Source organism: Dermacentor andersoni, chromosome 4 (assembly GCF_023375885.2).
Source record: "Dermacentor andersoni chromosome 4, qqDerAnde1_hic_scaffold, whole genome shotgun sequence".
NCBI lineage: Eukaryota > Metazoa > Arthropoda > Arachnida > Ixodida > Ixodidae > Dermacentor > Dermacentor andersoni.
Window position 1 is genome coordinate 42091939 of NC_092817.1, and position 26779 is coordinate 42118717.

Consider the following 26779-nt stretch of genomic DNA (forward strand, 5'->3'; position numbering starts at 1 on the left):
TTCGCTGCTGCACCGCACTGCGCGAGGACGCGCCTCTTCCGATACGGGGCCCCGCGCGGCGGCTCCGTGCGCTGCCGCGGCGCGGTTCGCACGCCCGGAGGAACCCCTTCTCTCCACTCAGCTGCACGGTCCGGCCATCGCGCCGATTGTGCACGCTGTGCCGCACTAAAAGCGTGCAGCGCTGGATGTTGGTGCACTACAACTCGCCGCGGTGTATCGGGTCTCGCTATCCGGCTGTTCTGCAGGCAACAGACTATATACAATGACACGGCGTGGCGGAGCCTCGCGACCAACACCGAGCGATATGTGACCCGGTACGCGAATTATATGGGTGAAATGTTGACCCATAGTCGCTACTTGTAAATAAGTGCGTGTGGTTTCCTACAACTACCATAGCCTATATGGATGCTATTCTCTCTCCCTCTCTTTTACTCCCATTCCCATCTGCTGGTCGCCGTTCCCGTGACGGCTGCCTAAGGTAGATAGCTACACTGCGACCAACACTGTATCTCTCTCTCTCTCTCTCTCTCTCTCTCTCTCTCTGACATTGTACGGTTATTAATGAACAACCAATTATTGCGCGGCGGTGCCTCCAAATAACGCGCTTCGCTTTACTAAGAACGAAGACGCGGGTTTGCATGCCTTCAGCACGCTGTAAAGGGCGCATTCATATGTCATGATAGGACGTTAAAGATAAGATTAATCAATCGATCAGCCAATCGAGGCCAACATGCTAGAGTATAGGCACCCGTCGCTAAGAGGTCGAATTCGTAAGGATTAGAGGCTGAAGCGATAACCGTTTCAATTGTGACAACCATGTGAGATAGCAAGCGCTTTCAGTAAACATGCCCCCAACGATTGGCCGCGCGCCGTTCCTACGAATCGTTATTAGGTATCGAATGCGTATTGCGTAATACCGGGCGTAAGAATAAAATTTGTTCTTATGCGACTTCTTTATAGAGGGATGTGACTGCAGCTTATCAAAATGTTACGCCATGAGTGCATAAAGTATTCGTATGTAATCTACGAACCACAGCGTTTCCACATAGAAACGCACAAGCAGCTGTGAGGAACGATTCCATGACGTGTTGGTGCCGGTTAGTGAACTCCGGCGTATTCCACTCTCAACGAGATAATACCCCGTCTTACTCGACGTGAATAAACCTTACAGGAATAAACTGAGTAAAAAAAGATTATATTGTTTTACGTGCCAAAACAACTTTCTGGTTATGAGGCACGCCGTAGTTGGGGACTCCGGAAATTTCGACCACCTGGGGTTCTTTAACGCGCACCTAAATCTAAGTACATGGGTGTTTTCGCATTTCGCCCCCATCGAAATGCGGCCGCCTTGGCCGGGATTCGATCCCGCGACCTCATGCATGCTCAGCAGCATAAACTGAGTAGGCGTTTCCATATATGCGAAAGCCTATTCGATCATTACTGGTATGGCGGGCAGTGCCGATAGTAACATGTGTGGCACAGAAGAAACTTTAAAGCACTTATTGTGCGACTGCCTGTCTTATGAACATCAAAGGCTTGCACTTCGGAACGCTTTAGGCAACTCAGGTGACAGGCTTTCTACAGAAGATCCTGGGGCCGTGGTCTCGTGCGTCTGCGATGCACAAAGCCGTATAGAAAAGCGCTGCTGTGTTTTTTTTTTTTTTTTATATATATATCCACCAACCAGTGTGAGCACAAACTCCGCCTCTAAGCAGCCCTATGTCAGTAAAGCGTTTCCCTTGGGACAGTTGTTTACGATCCATATTCTATAACAATAGCGCTATATATAATACCAAACAAACAAGACAAAGATGTGACAGGAAGATGGATGCGTGTCTTCCTCATGGTGTTGGGCTCCATTCGCCCTGACGAAAGACTCACAAGACTCCTTGTCGAAACGCTGGCCCCCTTGCTGAGGCTTTTCTTGCTCGCCCACCGCTTATCTATATAATACTGTAAGCACTACTCTGCGCACACGATCGTGAACGGACTTGTTTCACGGTGACGCCACCCCCAGGCCTGCATTCGCAAAGCCGTTTTCTATTAATAACGGTCGCAACAATTAGCACCGGCCAATTAAAGACAGCTTCTCACGACCACCACACGGCCTCTAAAATCGGGTCCCAGCATTCGCAGCGGTGCACCGTACTAGACACTCGGCGCAGGCACGCGTCTCGCTGCGTTCTCTGCCACAAAGCGAGCAGCACCCATCCCGGCCTTGCTCCAGAACCCGGCTCGATTAGTCCCTCCAAAGTGGCACCCCCCACCCGCTCTTTCGGCCTCCTTGTGTCGTGCGTGCGCGAGCGCGCGCCCTTTCGCACAGCAGTTCTTCACCCCGTAACGTCCAGCAGCGCTGTCGTCCGGGCGAACACGACAGCGTAAAGTGCCGCGCGCTGCGCTTAAAGCTCGCCGGGGCCGGCAGCCGGCCGTCCTCGCGGCAGCCTGAATCAACCAGACGATTACGTGGTAGCCCGTATCGTTCGGAGTGGCGAGCCTAGCTGCCACTGGGCGCTTCGGTGTGCCACCTATATGGACACGCTGTTTAAGAACCTGCGCTTACTTGCAGACTTGTTCCCCTTATACGCTTTGTAAGTTCAATAAGAAAAAAAAAAAAAGGCAGACCGTGATACTTAGTAAGCACTTCGAAAATTTAAACATGCGTGCACGTATGTTTTTGCTGCTGCATAAAGGCTTTGTTTCGCGATACCATATACACGTATACATGCAGGAAAGGGACTACACAGCGAGACAAAGATATGTGTGTACAGGTGGATACGGTGGACGGATCTCATGATGATCGTCTCCTTCGAAACGGGCGCGGCTTGGCGCCGGCAAAGTGCAGAGTTACAGAGTTAAAGGGAGCATATACAGTAACTCTATAGCAAAGTGTTACGCGCGGCGCCCTTCGGCGGCCACCGCGTGAACAAGCGATGTACAAGGCGAGATGAAATGAACGTGGAAGTATTAATAAGCCTCAGTTATTCAGTTTGAGGTCTTTGGCGTCTTTGAGGGCCACGGGCACAGTCATGTAAACGACGCTCCAACGATGGTGCCGAACGTTGGTAGAGCGGAGCGATTTACATGTCGCTCTCGCAAAGTACGTCTACAGTAGGAGTTGCCAATAGTTCAGTTGTTTCTCAGCACTTGTATACTGTGTACTTCAATTTCTTGCGCTTTCATCTCGCTGATCACACAAACGTTGCCATAGTAGGCGTATACGTTCCAAATACCTAGCACGAAATGAATAGCACAAAATGAGTAGACGGTCTCCTTCTTAGGCATGGAGTTGGATTCGTCTGAGTTACGCTAATCATTCGCAGGGGAGTCGATTATCGCGCGGTACTCCACGGCGAGCCGCAGCATGCAGCCCCTCTTTGTTCGTGGTTTCCCCATTGTCTCGTAAAAGGCTGATCGCCGATCCTGCGCCTTATCAGTCGCGCAACGGCACAGCGTCGAATACTTTCCATCGCCAGCGCGTTGTCCAGCTGAGCACGGTGTAGCAGTGGCGCGACCCCTCCCCCGTGTGCATGCGTGCGCGGATATCAGTGCCGGAAGCTCGCGATAGCAGCCGTTTTTCCTGCTCCAAGGGCGCGGGACTATCGTCACTTTCTCTTTCTTTGCTGCGCGAACACGTGAAAGCGCCTCCGCATCCCGTGCATACTACCGTGTACTCTGACGTCTCTTCCCTCAGTGACAGCGCTTTGCGCAATAAAGATATATCTGCACAATAGGAGAGGCAGTATAGCGGAGGAGTTTTAAGCTCATTTCGCCGGCCTCGGAACATTGGAATTCCAAAGCGGAATGCCGCGGCATTCTCGCTGTACGATTCTGTTCTACTTTCATCGCTCTTACAGTGCTTTATCATACACTGCAGTAGCGCCACGTCTACATTAGAGCCGTAATGCAGGCCGTAATGTAGGTTGGAAGGGGTGCACTGACACGGGTCTAATAGCGCCGCATTACGAATAAATCGTTCCACTGCATCAGCCGTATACCTGGGACTGATCGAATATGTGATTATATCGTATACCATATAGAAACCGCCCCAGCAAAGACGCACTATAAAGGTTTAATATATCACCAAGTCGAGCTTCTTCCGCTCGTTCTCGCTATTCGCCAAGAAGTCGAGCGGCGACTCGTCCATGCTGTATATATGCAGTTGTGGCAGGGTTATACAGTCCGGTTATACAGTCCAAGAATTGAAATTATGGGGTTTACGTGCCAAAAGCACTTTCTGATTATGAGGCACGCCGTAGTGGGGGACCCCGGAAATTTGGACCACCCGGGGTTCTTCAACGTGCACCTAAATCCAAGTACACGGGTGTTTTCGCATTTCGCCCCCATCGAAATGCGGCCGCCGTGGCCAGGATTTGATCCCGCGACCTCGTGCTTAGCAGCCCAACACCACAGCCACTAAGCAACCCCGGCGGGTTACAGTCCAAGAATGGGCGCATACGCAGGATTAATACGCGCACCGCTACTGTGGTCTTCTAAAGCTCCAGATGTGCGCCCTCTGTCAGATGAAACGAAGCATCCGAATTCTCAATTCTCGTGTCGCCCGATCGAGGATGAAGGTGCGAGTTCGCCACACTGCTCCAGCGAATTCGTGCACGGTGCGGGCGCAACAGGTTTACAGAGGATCGATACATCCCGGAGTCAGCTGCGGTCATGCGCGCAGTGTACTATCAGTTTCGTTTGAGAAACGCTATCAGGGTGGTCATTTGGGCGAATTGGTTATATATAGTCACGCTGGAGTGACTTGGCTCTCTATAACAGACAAGTACAACGGAAGAAAGACGCACGACCCATGAAGCGCCTCGTGCATCCCGCGTCTTTATTCTCCTGCAGGCTTTGTTTGCTTTAACGCCGAGAGCCGTTGCAACATGACAAATGTCCTCCGCGAGCAGCTAGATAGCTGCCCGCCAAACAGGACCGGCCACGTTTGTGCAGCGCGGATAATCAGAGCCAAATGGAGCCTAATAAGAAAAAGATGCATGAAGGCAGCCGATATGTAAGACAAAGACGGACATGCGCTCAAGAAAGCTTTGCACAGCTGAACGGGGCGCGTCGCTACGGTAGTCAGCTTCTAATGAATGCTGACGCAGGCGCAATGCCGCACGCATTGCAGCAAAATATGATAAAGTCACAACACTGACGCAACGACAAATACTAGGTATATTATGATGATGCACAGCGGCAGCGTAAGAGCACGCGTTTTGCCGCTAAAGCCTTTGTATACAGGCGCAACTGTTATAAATGTTAGTGCGTCTTGCTATATATTCAGCGCGCATATCGCAAAGGTGTTGGTATCTGTTGGAACAGAAAGCGTACAACTTTTCTTTCTTTTTATTCCAGCAAAGCGACAGGTCCTGGCCAATGACGGCCAAAAGCTTTCCAAGACATCTCTGTGCTAAAGAAAGGCGGTGTTCGAACGTCCAGACTCGCCATCATCTATGCAGTTTATATCCGTCCAGCTATACTCGGAGTGCTCGCAAAATAATTCGAGAGATGCGCAGTCCGGCACTAAACGGAGCCGGATCGTTGGCTGGGCTCGTCGGCTTCACCACTCGCTTTGGATGAAGCGAGGAGATATCAGTTCCGGGCACGTGCCTTCCGACTGAAAAAGAAAATACGAAGAAAGAGACTCAAGGTGCGCTACTTTTTCTAGCATCCGTAATGCCCCACCTGTGGGGCTCCCTTTTAATCTTGCACAAGGCAAGCGCCCGGTTCGTGCCAGCAGCAGTAAAGATCCACCCAACCGCACCACACCTATCCGCCGCGACTGCCATCTACTCGGGCCCAAGAGGACAGAGAGGGTGGCGTCCTCCGAACGGGTGCCCAGGCAGAGGCAGCTCTTATCGCGCGCAGATCGCGGCAAAGAGCAGCGCTGCCATCGCCGCCACCGTTGCGCGTTCCGGCGTCGTCGGCCGGTCGCGCGCGGAGGAGCATTGCCGATGCCGAGCAGGAGTGGGCCCCCGCGCGCGGGCGTCCTTCAGGCCCGGGCCAGCGGGAAACGCCTCGGCTTGTGGAAAGCGGTGTGCGTGCGTGCGTGCGCAAGTGGAGCGCGCGCGTCTTCCTGCTTGTTTCGCACCTTTTCTCGGAGCCTTGGAAACGGATGATGCCGCAGCGGCCACTCGCGGCCCTCGGGGAAAGGGAAGCGGCGACGACCCTCGCCTCGCCTCCACCTCCAACCCCCCCTCCTCCCTCCCCCTTGCGCGCGCGATAACCCCGGCGGCCGGATTAAGCGCCGGCGGCGGCGACGCCGGCTAATCCGGAAGCGCTTTCTCGGCCGCACACCACTGATCGAGGCCGGCCGCGCGCGCTTCGGCGCAACCCGTGCAGCAATGAGGAGGAGGGGGAGGGGGGGGGGCGGAATCTACAGGAACGGGCGATGGTGTAGTTCGGCTCTTCCCTCAAGCTGGCCAGAGGCCAGGCCGCCTTGGAAAGATCTTCAGGCCCACCAGCCCGACCGCCGGCAGGGGATGCAATGCATCGCAGTTAACCTGAGATGTCTTTTAATGTTCTTTCACCGGAACAGATCGCGCAGACTTTCGTGCGGGTGCTCTGCTCCGACGGTGCCCCGCCATTAAATGCGAATGGGGCTACGGTATTGAGACTGCGTTGAAGAAGTTGCGGTCACTGAACAAGTAGAGAGGTGGAACAAAGAGAACGTTTCGGATAATATATAACGGTTTTTACGGCCGCACTGAGGCTGACAAGAGTGTCGTTCCGCTAGGTTCTCGTTTGCTTCTGTGTGAACATATGGCTCTGCTTCGATTTTTGGTGCACATGTGATCAGGGAAGCTGCATGGACTCCGAAACGTTTCTTGTCTCTCAACCGTTTGAATTGGTCGGAGACCGCGTCGCTTCTTCAGCGGGACACCCAACAAGAAACACTTCGGTGAAATTCTTGACTTTGTCATCGTGTGTGTGTGTATGTGTCCACACCTCCGAGATTTTATTACAGGCCACGCCAAATCGTGGTATCCGGCGTCAGGATGACTCGGTGGGAGCGCGCGTCGTCAGAGCTCCGTCATCCGTCGCATCATGCGGGCAGCGCACTATACCCGCCGTCGCCTCATATCCAGGAAGTTATCCGTCCTCGTGCGAGCGGGCCCAGGTGTCCGGCCGGCGACTCGGAAGCCATCGGCGCGCGAGGGAGCGACGGCCGAGGCGGCGGCGGCGACAATCAGAGACCGCCCCCGCGGTGCTGCCCCATTAACGAGGCGTGACGACGTCCTTACGGCGTCCATTAGCGCAATCCACGCCGCCTCGAATGAAACGAGCGAGCGACCCCCATCTTCTCACAGGGGTCACGCCGTGGCCCCTGCTCTTCTTTTTTCCTCCGCCGCCATTGTGCGCGAGCAGGCGGACGCGGGAGTCGAACTTGCGAACCTCTCCAGTGGAAGCCGGGTACCGTGATGGAAGGCCGCCGTAATGACGGTCGCTGCCCGAGCTTGCGCCGCTCGTCGTGAAGCACGCGGCGAAAGAGCAGCGGGCTGGCTGCAGCAGGGCCAACCCCCCCCCCCCCCTCTCACTCCCCCGTGTACGCGCCACAACGGAAACGCGCCCGGAATGCCAGCGCCTGCTTTCTGCGTGCCGCCGACGGGACGACACACGCCGCCGAGGCCGTCGTCTCTCGCTCCGTGCAGCGCACTGCGGCATTCATTAAGCGGCCACGCGAGGTGACGCCGCGGTGACGCCTTTTGAGGTGACCGCAGAACCTCCCCGTCTAGCCGGAGGCACCGATCATCCGCATGCAAGCTGCTCTTCGTGGTACCCACATCAGTCCGACACCGCTAACTTCTAAGGACCGCAGCTCCAGTGAGAAGCGAGGTTGGTGGTGGTGGTGACAATGGCCGAAAGGGGGAGGGGGGGGGGGGGTCATAAAGTGTCGGGAAAGCCGCCGATATTTTACCGATACTTATGATACCCTCTCCCTACGGAAAAGAAAGAGGCCGAGGTTCGGCAGACTACCACTTCCAACAGAGACGACCGCCGTCGCAATGGCCAATCGGGGACGCCATTTACCAATGAGAGGGTTCGCGAACACGGGTTGTCGCAGAAAACACCCAAGAAAAAAATTTAGTTCTGGCTGCGTTACCACGTGATATCTGCCAACTGCGGTCGACAAAGGGCGTCCTTGCGCCACTTCACGGAAAAGGTGCTCTGGATCGGCTGTATACAGCAGAGTCTTTCCGCATTGACAGACTCTGGCTGTAGTCATTCTGGTTTCAATAGAGAGTCTCATATACCGGTAACCGGGGGGACCTGCCATGAATGTCCGGCATCAAAGTAGCGAACTCAAGGAACGCAGCGCGACGCACGCATGTTAGACAAAGCGATCGAAGCCGTGATTACTGTCTACGAAGAAAGCGCCTTCTGCTATAACCCGTTTCGCATCATTTAATTACACGTCGCTATTGGGCTTACGGTGAGCAGCGCGGGAACGCGCGTCGTACAAGGAAAGTCTGTACATGATTGTCTGAAATAAACAAACAAACAAAAAATAGAAATGACCGAAGCGCCCGCCCTGTCGCCGACCCAATTGCCGCACTTTTGAGTGCCGCAAGTAGGAACTGTTGCAACACTTCGGAAGCTGATATTTCACCTGCTTTCTCCCTTTCTATGTTTATTAAGTCGACTCGATAGCTAGAGCATTGGCGAGTTCAGAGGGCACTGCGGAGCGACTCGCTAGAGCGAGCGTCGGGTACAACTCAGTGGCCGGCATCAGCGCCCTGAGTCGCAGCATACGATGTGAGCGACCTGGCTTGGATATTCTTGAGAATGTACACTCGCAGCGAGACCTTTCACCGTGGCCAATACGCAGCCCGAGAACTCATTTTCATAAATCATTACTCTGACAGGAAAATATATGGAGTGTGCCTTCAGTCCATCTGAAAGGTCTTCCTCGACCAGGGAAAAGGCGCGTGACACGCGAAGTGTCGCCTGTACGTTACCGAATGGATCAGGCCCAAAGTGTCCAATAATCACACGCACGTAACCAAGGATACGCGGTGAAAGCAGCTTCGTGCGGACCAGCTCGGGGGCAAACCGTTCTTTGGAATGTCAACATTTGGGAATGCGAGAGTTGTTTTCTTCCTCGGCATTTATCAACCTTGCGTGCCGATCAGGGACCACCGATAGCCTCGGCCAGCTGGGTATATATCAATCTTGATACCCACAGCGCACCAAAGAAACAGTGTACGTGAGCCACGCGCCTACGTATAGTGGGGTCGGTCGATCGCATGCGGCTCATCGACTGACTGACCCTTTTTTTATGCCCCAAACCTGTACATCTCGGCTATGAAGAACGCAGTATATAGTGGAAGGAGCAAAATTAATTGGCCGCCTGCGGTTACTTAACGTGCACCGAAAGTTAAATTCTAACCCAGGCTTTTGAACAGGAACGCGCGTGCTCCGCGGCAGGGCACCGAACCGGCGACCACGAACAGAGAGCCTCGTGATACGCGTCACCACTGCAAAATAAGACTGGACGCAAGGAGAAGACACTGACACCACAGACGCCGGACTATACAACTGAAATTTGTTTAACACAGGGCTTACACAGTAAGGACAGGAACAATAACACCATCGGTTCGAGGAGAGAGTCACAAACTACAGTCTGAGAGCGCAACAGCCGCCGACCGAATCTCGTCACGTATAGCTGCGCGGCGTCGCGTCTTCGTCCGTTCGCGTCCGCGCTGCCGCGCTGCACGGAAGCGCGTCCGAAGCGCGGGATGAGCGCGCGCGCGCGGGCACGCCAGGGTCAGGCGGCCGCTCGCCTTGGACGACGCTCCTCGGCATCCCGATAAGAGGGCGGCAGATTTATGGCGCGCACCGTCGCCCCCCCCCCCCCCCTTCTCCGAGGTGGCCCCCTTTTATTGGCCCATAGCGCCCCGTTCGTCCTTGCGCTTCCGCTTGGCAGTCCAGCGCCGACGCCGCGGTCATTAATTGCGCTCCAAATCCCGGGACCGGCCCGAGGTGAGCGCGTCCCCCACCCCGTCGTGGGGGAGATGGGGGTCAAAAAAACGTCGAAACGCCACCAAACGCTCGAAGGCGAAGCAGCGGCGCTTTAAATAAAGCAGAAAGAAGGATCGGGGCTCGGACGCGGCGCAGCCTCGCCGAGCTGCCGCCGCGGCGACCCTGCCGCCAGCGGGTCCGCCGCCGCCGCCCGCTGTGCGCCGCCAAGCCAACGCCAGGCAGCGCGGTAGCGGCCACGGCGGTCCGCACTCCCTTATCGGCCCGCGTCATCGACACAGATGCTCGTTCGTGTCAAATGGCTCGGTCGGGAGCCGCGCGCTCGGTGTGCGTGCTCCGACCTGGACGTCGGGCCGCCGCGGGAGCGCGCGGCGCCCGTTACACTCCCGTAGTTCGCGCCAAATTCCGTGCAGCGCAATCGAAGCTACGCGGATCGCGTCGGCCAACAATAAGCAACGATAACGGGGAGAACGGCTGCACCATGAGCTGTCCACCGATAATCTTTCCGTTCGTGACACCTCTTGATCGGGGATGGATTATCGGTACACACAGCCGAGATAATGCATGAGAGAGCCCTTGCGGAAGGGATGATAAGAAAGAGACCGACGAGACCAGTGCCTGCCGTTAATGATTCCGTTCGCGACACCGGTTGATTACGGATTGATTAGTACTGCACTGTGGGCACAGTGAGATAGTGAAAGAACGTCCTTAACCTATAGGCTATCGCTCCTCATCAACGCGACGTGCCGCTTTGACTGTGCTGCACGGATTTAACGAGGCGGAGCACAGATCGCACCCCTGCTGCGAGGGGCCCAACCAAGCCAATCGATTACTTTCCTTTGAACCTTTCAGACGGCTTACAGCGCAAAGCTCGCCGCTTGGAACTGGACGTGTTCTCGCGTTCGGCTACAGTTTACGCGCGGCTGTCTTCTGCTCTGCTGATGAGCCCGAGGCCGCGGGCCCGATTCCCTATAGCGGTGGCCGCATTAAGATTGGGGCACGAGCAAACGCTCAGTGCTTTCGGTGCACGTTAAGCCTTCAGCCCTGGATTCCTTTAATGTATAGGTGCCACATCTTGCACGGCAAGATGTGGCACAAAACAACGGCACTCTTGCTTTTATGTTCAAGAGACTGCCCGAAGGAGGGATGGGATTTTCGTCTGACGTAATGCTAGCTTATAGTAAAGATCATGAACAGCAGGTTGCCATTATCCCTCAAGAGAAAAGTGTATAATAGCTGTGTCTTACCAGTACTCACCTACGGGGCAGAAACCTGGAGGCTTACGAAAAGGGTTCTACTCAAATTGAGGACGACGCAACGAGCTATGGAAAGAAGAATGATAGGTGTAACGTTAAGGGATAAGAAAAGAGCAGATTGGGTGAGGGAACAAACGCGAGTTAATGACATCTTAGTTGAAATCAAGAAAAAGAAATGGGCATGGGCAGGACATGTAATGAGGAGGGAAGATAACCGATGGTCATTAAGGGTTACGGACTGGATCCCAAGGGAAGGGAAGCGTAGCAGGGGGCGGCAGAAAGTTAGGTGGGCGGATGAGATTAAGAAGTTTGCAGGGACGGCATGGCCGCAATTAGTACATGACCGGGGTTGTTGGAGAAGTATGGGAGAGGCCTTTGCCCTGCAGTGGGCGTAACCAGGCTGATGATGATGATGATGATGATGATGATGATGATGATGATGATAGTAAAAGCTCGCACGCCGCATAAGCTCCATGTGCCCCGTACGCTCAACTCTATAAATATTCTTCGAAAAAGTTACTCGAACGGATCTTCAGCGTCTATTTAATAAGGCAAGTGGGCTATGGTCACAAGCTACAGGTCAGGTTAGGTTATCCAAGTTCATCATTTTTTCATCTTACCAAGAAGAATGTCGAATGTAGAACATCACAACTTATGGAGGATATAATGGTTCGAACACAGTACAGTTCGACAATGTTGAACTTAAAAACCACTTAAGTGCATGCAATGCTTCAAAAACGCCCTTTAGGAAACAAGGAGAAAAGGCGACTATATCGAATAAAAAATTCGAATAAAAATGCACTGCATACGCATTAAGATTTTCGATTCGATACAGTAGGGTGACCTTTTCACTATATGAACACTGTGCAATAATTACTCGTCTTTTTTAAGTATTTTTCTTCTGAACTCACTTAACTCATTTTTGTACAAGCCGCACAGTTCTTGGCTCCGGAACCGGACAAAGACGCCATGTTCTAATGAACGATGAGGTCCGAAAAGCACGAACACATTTCGGTAATATTTCTTCCATTTATTTATTTATTTATTTATTTATTGCGGCTTTACGTGCGACAAACACGATTTTATTACGAGGGACGCTGTAGCGGGAGACTCCGGATAAGTTTTGACCATCGGGAGACCTTTAACGTGCTCCCAATGCACGGGAGACGGGCGTTTTTACATTTCGCGCCCATCGAAAGCGGCAGCCGCGGCCGGGATTTGAACCCGCGACCTCGTGCTTAGCAGCCCAACACCACAGCCGATACCGCGGCGGGCAACATGTCGCTAAATCTGAGCGAGAAGAAAACAACGCTAAGCGCTTAATCTTCATTTAACGTTGTTTAGAACAACACCGGTGGCTGTGCAATGTGATCCCGCTGTCAAGAAGACGCCCCCCAAAGTGCGGGCTCTCACTTTCGCCGGCGCTAAGCTGCGAGAGAGCCAGCAGAAGTCACGTCAACGCACTGGACTGAGGTGGCAGCGCCGCGACAAGCGCGAGTGATCTGCTGCAAAGCCGGGCGATCGCGCAACTGCCAGAGGGCAAAATCTGCACCTGCTGCACACTCGTGTGCTCCCTTTAATAGTGGACCGCCCTGTACATGTGCTCTACGTGCTACATAGAGTGACCGCGAAGTATCGTCCCGAAACTCGCGTCGCCTCGTCTGTGGAGAGACGGCAACTGCGACCGCCCCGGAAAGCACTAGGCCTTTTTTTTTTTTCTTTTTTCGCACTTGTTTCCAGTCCTACTCATGCCACGTACGCCAAACTGATCGAAATCGAAAAAAAAAAAAGTTGGCCATAAAGATATCCTCCGCGCGCGCGCGCATACATACGCTCCCGTTTCCAGCACGCTTCGGCCGCGATCCGCCCCTAAGTTTCGCGAACAGAACACCGCGTATGTACGCGATCGGCAACGACGCTTCGCGGCACATAAGCAGGAAGACAGTCGTATACGCCGAGACACGACCGCTGCGCGCACCGATATTCAGGCCGAAATACGAGGAACTGCGCGGCCTCGCCGGGCGGAAAACGAGCGGTCAGCATAGACCACCGCCAGAAGGGCCCCGGACTCGAAGAAATTAATTCGAGTTCGCCGTCACTGCGGCGACGACGACGACCCGAACTGGTTCCCGGTCTAACAACCGGGTGCAGTATCGACGCCGCGGGTAGGGAAGCGCGCGGGTGTTTATGCTTCATTGCGTGTTCTATACTGCGCGGTCGCGGTAGCGGGGTTGTAAATTATGCGCAGGAAAAGGACGCTAAGTAAAAAAAAAAAAAAAAAAAAGGAGAGAGAGATATATATGCGGCCGACGATAGCAAGAGGTAGAACAACGGCGTTTCCGTAACGCCCATACTCCGTTTCGCGAGAATAAAAACAAACATGTGGCACCGGAGTGAGGAGTTACGGTGTGCCCGCGGCACTCGAGACGGTACTCAAGACTGCACCGAACAGCGGCCACTCTGGCCAAGAGAATCAAGCGGTGTGGAAGCAGGTGATCCATTAACTCACTAAAGACACGCAAATTTGCGACGACAACAAAAACATCAATGTGTTCTTCGCATAAAACTGCGACTCAAAGGAACTGTCATGGAAGGTTCGGGCTCTCTCTAGCACATTGGTGGTCTCGCAGTATGTTTTCTTTCTAATAAACCATGGACCTCCTCGTGTGCATGTTCACGATCGCGCGATAGCAAGCGGCAGGTAGTATGCGCCTTGCATGGAAAGCCTCTGAGCTGCCTTATCGTGGCGCCATCTAGCACGCACTTGGAAAATGACGGTCGTTGCTTCAAAGATTTTGGTGCACACTTCCTAAATTTCTTACCGCCCTCTCTGCATCGTTATTTGCGCGATTAGACATACGACATGCAAGAGCTTCAAACAAGACACAAACCAGCGCAAACACTATGTACAAGTACACTCACGTATCACTAGTCTAATTTAGCGTGGCTGAACATCTCTGAGGCACATACGACACACAGGAGGCCTCAGACAGGAGAATTCACGAACCAGTGCGAACTATATGTACAGCTAGCCACTGCAATAAAACACCGATGCCGGGAGAAATGGAAGCAGCGAGCACGGTAACTCCATCGCTGCATTGCGCGTACCTTAGCAATCCAGCGGTCATAAACTAAATTAGTGTACTACAGCTAAATGCATAGGCATGAAAGCGCGAGAAAAAAGAGGACGAATGGCAACTTCATTCGTGTACCGACCACGAATCCAGGCATCCGGCTCGGAGCAGACAGCAGGCGACGCGCTTGCCACAGTTCGCGAGCCGCAGTGGATTGTGACTGCTTGAATACGGAGGTGGTTTTCCTTAGGGCCGACGACACTTTAAGTACAGAACTTCGCCGACAGATTGCAGGACCACACTCGCGGACGCATTTCTGTGGCAAAGGAAACAAAGCCACAGGAGCTTATCTTCTGCACATGTATTACTGCGCCAAGTCGTTCGATGGCACTTTCTCTTTGGGCATTTCTCGGTGCAGATACTGCACTAGCAGCAGTTTGCTATACTTGCGGCGGTTTTGCATTTGCCAAAACGCGAAAGAGTAAAGTTGAAAAGATAAAAAGTTAAGCTGTGACACTGAGCACACTCAGTAGCGATTTCTATCTTTTATTTCACCATAAGTGCTGTAGTATAAGACGTTTGAGTTTTCAGTTCACGCAGCTAAAGCGCACGCGAATTAGACTATTTTCAGCAGTGCTGTCAAGCATGCGCTTCGTTTCTCTCTCTCTCTCTCTCTCTCTCTCTCTCTCTCTCTCTCTCTCTCTCTCTATATATATATATATATATATATATATATATATATATATATATATATATATATATATATATATATATATATATATATATATATATATATATATATATATATATATATATATATATATATATATATACCACGTAGGCGTAAAGGTTAGCGGTTTTTTTTTTTTATTTTTTTGGAGAAAGGACACCAGGCTCTGCGTTTGGTCCAGGGCGCCAATGCGAGGACGTCCACACCGCTCGCGGCGTCGGTGGTGGAGCGGCCATATACACCGGAGCGGCAGAAGTTGTGCAACTCGTACTCACCATTGTTGAGGTCCGGCGACGGTGGCGAGGAAGGCGGCGACGAAGGCGGCGTTGGCTGCTCGTCCAGCGGCAGCCCCCGGCCGGACGAGGCCGCCGACGACCTGCTCCGGCTGTTCAGCGAGAGGTCCACCGGCTCCAGCTGGATCGGAGCGCACGCCGCCTGCGACGAAGAGCACAAGTGCGATCGGCACACGGCCTGCTGCTCGCGACTCGCTCAGCGCGTCATTCGCGCGAGCTCTCGTTTCACACGGACAAAAGAGACAGAAACTATCGGAGGGATGATTGAAAGAGCCGAGCGATAGAATTCTGGTGGACCTGCGAAATAAGCTGATGGGCATAGTTATTGGTTATCTCCCTTGGTTGACTGCTATAAGGCGCGTGGCTGCTCTGGCATCGCACTGCCTCCAAGATCGAACCGCGTTACAAGCCACGTTAAAGCCCTTGCGAGGACACGCACAGTGCACTGGTATCAGGAACGGCCCACCAAGTCCCCACATTTGCTTACACGGCCTCCGAGATCGGCCCAGCTTTGAGTGCACTGGCTCCAGATTAGCGCCAGTGTACTGGTCCGGAAAGACGTCCACGCAAAATGAGAGAGCGAGAGAGAGAGCGCTTTCGCGCGAATCACATTGAAAATTTCGAGGAGTTCTTTTCACATGTCAGCGATTACGCTGATGCTAAGCTTGTTCTTGCTTGCTGCGAGAACAAGTGACACATGTAAAAACTTTTCAAGCGTAATGTAATTGGCTTCAAATTGACTGGTATATATAGTCAGTGTTCTAAAGCGCAGAGTAAGATAAGATTGAGATAACTTTTCTTTTTCTTTTGAACGTCCGAGATATTTGCAGCGGCGGACGTTGTATAAATCAATCATGAATTGATGACATAATTAGCTGAGACATGCTAATCACCTATTTCACAGACAACTTCGAGGGGACGTTGTAATTTCAGTACAGAAGCTAGCCAGATAATAAAGCCCATCCACAGGCATAATCTGCGTAGCACCAGCTTCGACAAATACGTCGTCAAAATCAGTGGCAAAATTCATTGCTGTTCTAGTCAACACTTATCAGCAATGTGCCTTCTTCGCAGAACTAATAATAAAGTAAGAATACCTGAACCTGTCTCATCCATCAATGCGCCCCAACTAAAGCAGTCAACATAATAAAAGACGTCACTTCTACAGAAAAAATGCGTTGAAATGTACCTACAAGTCTTCTCGCCGCCTTAGCGCGGGAATCGGCGGCGAGAAGCTACAAGTCCAGAGCCATGTGGGCGAGTGATAAGCGCATTTCAATTCGTACGAGCGAAAGCAAATGACACTGGTCGTCTTCCGCATAATTCGACAAAAGAGGACTGACTGGCTGGTCTCGCCGTCCTTACGGAAAAGGGTTATTGCCCGTTCTACAATTCCCCCCCCTCTCTCTCTCTCTCTCTCTCTCTCTCTCTCTCTCTCTCTCTCTCTCTCTCTCTCTCTCTCTCTCTCTCATTCTCAACTTCCACTAAGGGCGATGCTAGCTCACCCCTTTATAAAGAAGGATTCCTTCCATCTATCGGCTTATTCATTCTCATCACAGACAGCGCGCCAAAAAGCTGCACGACCAGTGGAAGCCAGTCTCTTCTTTCCGTAGTTTAAGTTACGTTGGCGCCAACTCGATCTTCGCTCATTAAAATCGGCGGCCGCGCGAAGAGGCTTCGGCGGCTCGAGTCGAGATAGTTTCGCCGCGACGGCGTCCCCGCGCGACAGCCCAGGCGAACTGCCGACTGTATATACGTATCCCACACACGCACCCGCGACGGAGGGGACCCGACCTCACGCGCCATCTGGCAAAGGTATACTACCACAAGGTGAGCTGCGTGCTGTATGTACCGGCGCAGGCGTGGCGCGCCTCGGCGGGGCGGGGTGGCTCGGGCGATACGGGCGCGACCGCAGCCGAGGGAACAAGAAGAAGAGGAGGCGGCAGAGCAACCGCCGCGAGCAGCCGCCTCGGCGGAGAAAGGCCGCCGAGCAGAACCTGAAGCGAGAGGAGAGCAACCGCGGGATGGTGCCGCCAAAGGTCGTGGCCCGAAGACGTGCCCGGAATGGCGACGCCAGCGACGACGCCGCAAGCACCGAAGGACGCCTAATCCGCGTATTTATTCCGCAGGCCCGCTTATCGGCCACGTAGGCCCCCCCGCGCACGGGAGGAGGACCGCGCCTCTTGTCACCGCGCCACCGCTGCAGAGCCATGCACGGGCCACCCTACCGCTGCACTGTGCAGCCGCCTCCCCTCAGGGTGCAGCAAGGCGCAATGCTGTGACGCAACGGACACACAGGGCTGTGTGCGCGCGCACACACACACACACAAACGCAAGCACGAGTACTCCTGCTCCGTCTCTCTCTCTCTCTCTCATACAGCACATCGTGCAGAGCCATTGCGAATGAGCAGATGCCGATAAAGAGTGAAGCGGTTTCTTTTTAAGGTCGCCATCAACGGCGGCCAGGACTGCGCGGCCTTAGCCACACAGGGACGAAACTGCTACTTCCTTGTGCATCCCGCGTGCGCGATGCGCGCGCAGGCGGAGGACCCGCGCGCCGACGCGCAGGAAAACCCGCTCCGCGCTCCCGGCGCCATCGCGTGCCTCGGCCGCCGCCGGGCATTTCCATGCACTGTCGCCGAGCGTACGCGCGAAAGCGTCAAGCGCCGCTCCTGGCCCGGCGTGCGGAGAGCAGGTGCGCACACTGCGCGTGCCTTCGGTGACACGCCGTCGGTCCGGAAGCTCTCGTTGCTGCTGCAAGCCCTTCTTCCGCGATATGAAATTACAAAAGTCGGGGCACACTTCAAACGGCGCAGCGAGAAGTACCGTTACCTTTGCTGGGCGATTCATTAAAGAAGTCGCGGTTTCGCTTGAATATCGAAGCGTCGATTGCGATAGCAAATTAGAAGACAGCTTACGAAGTAAGGATAGCAGTTTTTCTAGGCTGTATAAACTTGTAAACATTCGCTTACTAACTAAATTAACAAGGATGGTGCCACGTGCGCTCAAGCAAACATGAACACATCTCACTCGATGGCCGTGGAAACACGCTGCCAAAACGCTGGAGTGAGGAAGCGCGCCAGCAGCAGCGAGCGAACTGACCTTCGTGCTGCGAGAAAGCGGTGAAAAGAGCGCACACGAAGCTATCAGCACTCGGCGCACTCTACCCATCGCACATCGCTTTCAAGATAGCGCCCGCGCCATACGCAGCAGCCGAAGGAGTAGAATGCACCCTCTCCCTCACTTCCCCCGCTGCCTTGCGCGCGACGGATCACGGCGCGCTTCCTCCCTGCTTTCCTTCCGGCGTGCGCGAGATTGCGCCAACATCGTCGGCTCACCCTCGCACGCTTTCACTCGCACATAGAGCGTACGGCGCGCGGCGACGACGTTATCGCCCTCGGACTTTACACGGAACATCACGGCGACAGCGACGGCATAAATGCACTTAGGGGGTCCATATAGTTACTATCTCAATAAAGCAAGCGAAATGAACTAGAGGGCTCCAGCTACACGGAGCGTTTCCAAGAGCGTGAAGGCACTGGCATCGCGTCAAGAGGTCTGACGTTAGCTGAGATAATTGGTGGTACTCGGAGCGATGCAAGGTTACACAAGCTCGGCTGCTCTTAAAGAAAAAGAAAAAAAAAAAACGAAGTAGAAGTAAGAGGGAGGAGCGCGAGAGCACGCTCAAGGGTGGCGGTGACTCAACTCGTGAGTTAATTAACCTGCATCGCGTCGCGATAATTAACTAAACGTGACGCCTGGCTGACGCCTGAAGAAACGCTATATCTGGTCCGGAGTCGACTGCGGCAGAAAAACTCAGCAATAAGGCGATAATAAAGAACAATGGTCAAACGGTAAAAGAATTAGCAGCGCTTCCATTTTCCTATAATGTGTGTTTTCCTTTCAGCGTAACGGAATTTTTCTTCATGAACATGTCGAGATAATTCAAAACATCAACGACTATTTCAAAATGACAAAAAATTAAATATGCTAAATTAGGGTATTTCACATCTCAAAGCTTTATCTATAAAGGGTGTTTTAGAAAACACTTCCTTATATTTTTAATTGCCTGCGGTAGATAGCACAATTCTAGTTCATGATCTGGTCTACTCGAAGATGCGGACATGCCCAAGAAATTTAAATGTATAAACGGCTAATTAAAAAAAAATCACTAGTTATCTTTCTAACTAATTACCTTATGGTACATGTTGCAATTTACAAATTTTAGCGGGTGATCGAGAGTGCAAGGCATATCCAATTGAAAATAATTGTGTGGATGACACCATTTACGAGATAAGCGCCGTCAAACTTGCGGCAACATGCACACTTGCTGAATGCGCGTATGCACGGTAAGAACGTCGTTTTATGCATTGAATCACAAAAGTACTGTTGAAACTCGAATTCACGAAGTGGTCACGACCTCGCTCGAAATATTTCTTTAAATTGGGAAGTTCGTAAAATCGAGAAAGGAATTTTTCGGTCCTTCGAAATCTAAAACTGCAACGCAGCGACAAGCAAAAGCTACCACGCGGCAGTTTATTTGCCACTAATCCAGCCATTTGTCGCATAAGCCATGAAATAACGAAAGCAACCACCGCCGCCCCTACCGAGGCGGTGTTGAGTCGGCTGTTCCGTGCATGGGCGCAGCGTGAAAAAAATTAAGTGCAGGGCGCAGCTCTCGTAAATTAAGTAAAGCTAAGGCCGTGACATAGGGCACCTAGATGTTTTAACGCGATAGCTTTAGAGCGCACGCTCGAAGAAGAACCCGTCTGTATCAAAATTAGAAAGAAATCACCACTTCTTTTACTCATTCATTTCACGAAAAACTTCGTTAAATCGAGTTCGGCCAAGTTTGTTTCGTTAATTCGGGTTGTGGATAACATTGAGCCCTATGGGTACCTGCCGGGGAATGTAAATTGCTTCGCTAGACCGGGAACTTCGAAAATTCGGGTTTCGTTATATCGAGCTTTAACTGTAACTGGAACGCCAATGCATTTCTCCGCGAAGTTTGGGAATTAATATCTCGAAACTGGTGTCGTCCTGAGAATTCCTTCCAAGTAGATCCGACTTGCGAACTCCCCGGCTAGAATTTGTAAATTGCAATATGTGCCATAAGGTAATAATATAAAAAAAACTTTTTCGAAAGTGTTTGCTGAAACGCCCGGTATATACCGGGTCATGAGACCACGCCGCAGTCTACAAACCGAAAATTGTCTTCGAACATTTGGCGCTCTTCGAACGCGCATCTAAACCTCAGTACACGAGCACGTAGGCGTTCCTTTCGGCCGCGGTAGCCGGGAACCAAAGGCGCGACCTTACGATCTGGCGCAGAACGCCACAGCCACCGAGCCATAAAGGAGAGAGTAGCATTTAATGCATACAGGCAGTTGGCGTTTGCCAGAAAGCCTCCCTTGCGTCAGTATCGCTCATCCGGTGTGAGCGCACTTCGCGCTGCCAGAACGCAGAAGCGACACACGCGGAAGTCGTGGGTTTATCCCTTTGCCTACGCGGTGCTGTCTTTGCGCTGCTTTCGTTCCAAGGTTATCGACATACATATTTTCCGCCATGGGTATAGGCACACCCAACGGCGAGAAGGAGTGGATGCTCTGTATTACACCGACGGCCTCTTTTTCTTCAAAAGAAATAAATGAAAAAGCATTCAACAAAATCAGAAGGTATTATATGCCATTCACACTGCAACCAGGAGTGCACGCTATACTTCTTGGCATCGTCAAATTCCGTAATATTGGTGAATGTACGGCCACGTTGAAAAACATTGAGCCAATGAGAGAGGGCGTTGTCGCCCCGCGAGCCAATCAGATATAACAAAAACGCGTCGAATTCCAGAATACGGTGGAATGATCTGAGTGTTCAGAAATGCAGCCCTGTTGGAGTGCCGACGACGACGACGACGACGACGACGACGAACGCGTATTTATGGCCGCATGCGGGAAAAAAAGTGGCCTAGCAATCTCGTGCATTCCATATCACTCCTACTGATCCCGCGGTCGGCACGTGAAAGTAGAGCAATGTACAAGAAACCTGCGCCGAGTTCTTGACTCTCATTTTGCAAACCACGAACACGCAAAGCATTGTTCGAAAACCTCAGACAACCATTCGGTGCTTCTGTGACATCGCGCACACGTTCTGTGCGCGGGTCCCATGATTTCCTCACGGACGGACGGACATATAAATGCTTGGGTGGACTCTTTTATGACAAGAGTAGCACTCTGGGCTAAACTGGGGAGGCTAAGGGAAATCGGGGCCGCGGTATGATGCAGTGAACGCTTCCGCTCGATTTTACGCCACTCTTATACCATCCACCGTTCACGGCCGGCTGATCCCGTTGATAACACGGGCGGAGCGCATCTCCGACCACTGACCAAGAACGAAATCTTCAGCGGTCCAGGTGTGGGAGTCGATGGAAAGGGAGTAAGCAAAGTCACGTCGACGTGGAAGCAGAACAGGTCCGAACCGCAAGTCAAAACGAAAGTACAGCGGAACCGACCGAACTCAACCGAACAGCTAGGTATACGGGGTTCGTTATCTGCCGAGCCGAGCAACCCCCTCGACGCTGTCGTAAAGCCGCGAAGTCATGCGCTGGCGCCACTTGGCCGCGCGGAGTCAACCAGATGCGGGAAGAGCAAGATGCCCGCTCGCCCTCCGCGAGCCACCGCCGCGCGGCCGGCGACCGAACCGCGCCCAGGCGAGCGGGCGATGCTCGGCGGGGGCGGAAGCGCCGAGCCGCGCCTTCGCGAGACTGCGCTCCGCCTGGCTCCCACGTGAGGACGACGAACGCAAGCACCCACCCTCTCGCGGGCAGCGAGCGAGTTGGCACGCGCGATCGTGCACGCGCAGAGGACGTGGCGAGATCGACCACAGAACGGCAGCTGTTGCAACACGGCAACTGTTCCTTCTTTTTCTTTGGTCTTTTTTTCTTTTTTTGCCTCGCGTGACAACTGTGCGAGTGCGTCGTTACACATCGCAAAAGCGCGTTGGCAGAACTGAAAACGTTTGCTCCGGCCGGAGAAATCTACCGCTGAGTATAAATCAACGCACTGCAACAGGAATGGAATTGGAAAGCTCAATATAAGGGTCGTTGCTTTCGCGGTGCCCCGTCATACATTGATTAAATAGAAAAGGAGCGTAAGTTCCGCTGCCACCGACGAGTGCCGAGTGTGGCACTGTAACCACCTGATCTCTGCGCTACGATACGAGGGACCAAGATTAGATAGATAGATAGATAGATAGATAGATAGATAGATAGATAGATAGATAGATAGATAGATAGATAGATAGATAGATAGATAGATAGATAGATAGATAGATAGATAGATAGATAGATAGATAGATAGATAACGAAAGCACCGAAATGGAGGTTAACCAGATGAAGTCTCCGGCTGGCTATCTTGTACTGGCTAGCTTTCCTGTAGAAAGGGGCCATACGAAAATCAAACTAGAAAGAAACCTCCGAGAACGCGGCAATAACAACCTGTCGCCTAATATATATAGTCGCTTTTAGCGCAGTAGCCGCCTTTCAATAACGAGGAATTTCTTTCTCTCTCTATCATTTTCCCTCGTCGCAGCCCCCCAAATTGTCCTTCGTATATGTTTTCGATTTCGTATCATATGTGACATCTTGCGGTAGACGGTTCACGCGCCTATGCATATCGATTGAAATAATATAGGGGCTGTCTACTGGCACGTTGTCGATCGCTTTAGCAGTTAAAGTATTTCATCCATTCTTCATTTCGTCTACAGGTAATCTGTAAGAACCCGCGAAAAGTAGTTCACTAAAAGTGGGAAGCCATGACTTTACGAGCCGATCAGCAGACACCTTATTCTCATATATTACAGATGAGCTTCTACAGACATCTCTAAACAATCGCAAATTAAGTTATTGCGCAAGCCAATTACCGCTTGTAATGAATTGTCCAAAGTCCTACATAACGAAGGTACACACAGCAGCAGAACCAGCGCCGAGGTACGTACATAGTATCGTGAGAAGTGCGTCGTCTTCATCAATCAGGGCCCGAACGGCACGGGACGGCGTCGTTTGTCTCACGCAGCGCGTACGAGGGTGGCCTCCGCTGAATCGCGGGACGCTCCCGATTACGCGCGCTCGCCTATTACCTCGTGCGCGGTCGGAGACGGAGCGCGCGAACCGCCCAGTTATCTTCCAACGTTCCGCTTCGCGAGAACCGTGCAATACTGCGAAGGCTGCGTACGGCTGGGTGTCGGCCACCGTCACGGCTTAGAGTTGTTACTCGCACACGGCCGATTCAGCCATGCCTCCGGCTCTGAACTCACTTAGGCGGCATTCACACCAGCCAGATCGAAGGAGGTCGCGTGACCGACCGCGAGTGGCGACAAAGGTGCGACTCGCGGCGACCGATGTTCACACCGGCAAACGCGAGCCGTTGGTCGCCGTAACTGAATTGTCTCGCCATCGTGTGTACGCCATTCACGTCCACTCACACGGCCGTCGATCGCTGCGTAAAATAGGCGTCAGCGCGTATACCGACGTCCTACTATATACTGCGCCGTTGATTGGTCCAGCAGCTTTGCGACTCTATACGAGGAGCTGAGAAATAGGCCAGTGAGTGACCAAACGAAATTAGTCGATTTTCGACCAAAACGGCCACTCGCGACCATCGCTTAGCGAGAAACTTGGTCGCGCGACGTCTGCGTGACTCGGGGGTGTGAACGCCGCCTAGCGCCGCCACCACGGCGACAACGTGACGGCGGCGGCGGAATGACGACGCGTCCACGGCACGAAAAACACAACAACGACCACGATCGACACAGTCAATCTCGCTAATCTGCGGCTAACTCAACGGGAGGCAGGGGCAGCGGTATACTGACGGGGCAGACGGATGGAGCGAACCCGCTTTCAAGCTCAGCCTTGTAACGCCCGCGATACGCTGTCGGATGCCTCAAAATTCCTATTTAATATCGGCAGGAGAGGCCGGCCGAAACAGCGCGTCTCTAGCCTGCAGGTACTCCTCACCGAGATAAGGGCAGAGACAGGGAGAGAGGTAAACAGCAGATGACTATGCTATATAGTACAATAAGTTATATACCCGTTATCTAATATGCGGTATGAGCACTATATACACGCGCAAAGTGCACGGGTAATGCGTCCACGCAGAACGTTCTCGCGCAACCACATTTCGCACGTGCTCGTTCACGCTACGCGTGTCCTAAAGACGAGCGTCAGGCCTTCAGCACAGGAAGCTTGACGCATAGCCTATATATGGTCGAGTTCTTGATATAGGCTGGAGCGAGTTTTCAGTGGCGAATAGTTCAGCAAACACGCTGCTAATTAATAAATTAACTGCTATAATAATAACTCTCGGACGCAAATAAAAATGGTTTCCTTCTCTACGACAGTACCATCCATATGGCCTGAAACAGAAGTGAACAAGTTCTAATGTGAGCAAGTGCTTCTTGGCTGTGGCTGTCCGACAAGAAGCGATGCAGTAAGTGTGACTGGCCGATGCAAGTTGCTCGCGCAAGTATTGCAGACATAGTACTAGCGACGACCTGGAGAGAGACTACAAAGACAGGGAAGTTGACCAGCCAAACGTCTAGTTTAAATTGCTACACTATAACCGCGGGAAAGAATGAAATGCGTCGACAATGCGCGCGCACGTCAACTTCGTTCGTCGCCATAGGCCATAATTGAAGCTGGTAATAATAACTGAACTAATCACTTCGCTTTTTCGCGAAAGCAACCGATCGATGCTGTCACGGTCTAGTAGAATCAGAGACTAGTATATTATCGAGTCCCGGACTGCGACTATACCAGACGCCGGTTCTAAGATCTTAAATCGTACCGCACGTTTATTGTGGGACAGTCTACACCGGGCTCCCGTGTCAGCTTCAATGCGTTTAAGAAGGTATTGGAATCGATGTCTTGAGAATGAGACCGGGACACCTCTATCTGATATACTCAGGGCACGAAAAGACATCAGGGAATAGTGGAGAATAGGAAGCGCTTTCTTCTCACTTCCTTCGTGTTTAAGACAGCTGATTTCGCCGTACATGTCCTACTGAATGACAGCTTTGCGTCACATCTTTTAGTAGGACATCTGAATGCCGTGGCACATATTGTGGGAGATCATGTCATCAATACCCAGCCAAATAAGATATTTTAGCAAGAAACAACTGGCTTTTATTTTCCACTTACCATAGCGTTTACATTAGGAAAATAAAGGCGCTTAAGTTATGAGGGGACTCCAGCCGCGTGGTACACTTTCAGAGGTGAAGTTTCTTTTTACTCTCTCTCTCTCTCTCTCTCTCTCTCTCTCTCTCTCTCTCTCCCAATCAAGTAAACTACGTGCGGCAATCACCCTCACGGCCTAGCACTTTTCTTGTTGCGAGCGGGGATCTGCTATTAGCGCTTTACTCGTTCCAAACACGCTACTATCCAAACTCGCGAGTGAAGAACGCGAACTAAACCGAATAGCTGCAGTCGTAAATAAAATTCTGGATGGGGTCTGTTGATTTACGCGATCTGATGAAGCCGCTGGTCTTCAAGGTATGCGCTTGCGTAGTGCCGTGCTCAATCAGCCTCTTCCACAGCGCGACGGCTGATGCGCCCGATCCTATCGGAGAAGTGGACAAACATGTTGAAGGGTCCGCGCTCCGCGCGCTGCCCGATCTCGGAGGACATATTGAAGACTACTCGAGCGATTCGAGATGCGCACAGACGCGTACTACTGCAATCGACCGTGTTGGATACCTGCTTGCAACTCGACCCATGCACAGATCCACGTCTGTGTAATGCCAACAGCGTGCGAAGCGTACAGCTGCAACTCCACGTTTAAAAATTTGGAGGACGCTTCGCCTTTAAAAGTGGAAGGCCGATAGCATTCAAAGATCCCTGACTGCTTGTCACGCTTCCCGGCAACCGCAGCTTCCCTGCGGATGCGCGGAGGCGAGCGCCATCTCGATGGTGTCGTTGCAAGGAACCAAGCGGGCCGCGCCGCTCTATGAATGGTAGAAACGCTGGAAAAAAGGGTTTGTGTTCGAGTTTCCGCGTAACAGAATTACGTTTTTTGGTGTATTCAAATTACAATCCGTCGCTATCACGTCTGTAGGTTGTGTTTAGGTTGCGCTTTACGATTTTTCTGACGCGTTTTACTTTGAGGAAATTAATTAGTTCAGTAACGCCTCTGTGCCACGCGGAGGGCGTGCGTGGTTGTAGTTCGGAATGAATTTTCGCGGAACGACGTCCGACACCGGATTTTCTGCGACACAGGGTCCTTAATGATATCGCGCTAAAACCGGAAGTGGCGTGTGCTTCTTTCGGGTTATACAGCGTGAACCAAGAAGAAGCCGCCCATCACCGAAGGCGAGCAAACAGATCGAAAACGCCCTGTATACGTCACTCTAGGGCAACACTTCATTAAACATCATGTTGCGGACGTAGCGCTCCTG

General features: G+C 52.4%; 1 protein-coding gene across 2 annotated transcripts in view; it reads right to left on the reverse strand.

The window, feature by feature from the left end:
• Positions 1 to 26779, reverse strand: part of LOC126537012 (uncharacterized) — a 157349-nt gene that overhangs the window by 76709 nt on the left and 53861 nt on the right. For both annotated transcript variants that reach the window (XM_050184110.3, XM_072287803.1), the window contains exon 3: positions 15317 to 15476. In XM_050184110.3, the coding sequence (XP_050040067.1) occupies positions 15317 to 15476 (160 nt within the window). The remainder of the gene's footprint in view (positions 1 to 15316; positions 15477 to 26779) is intronic.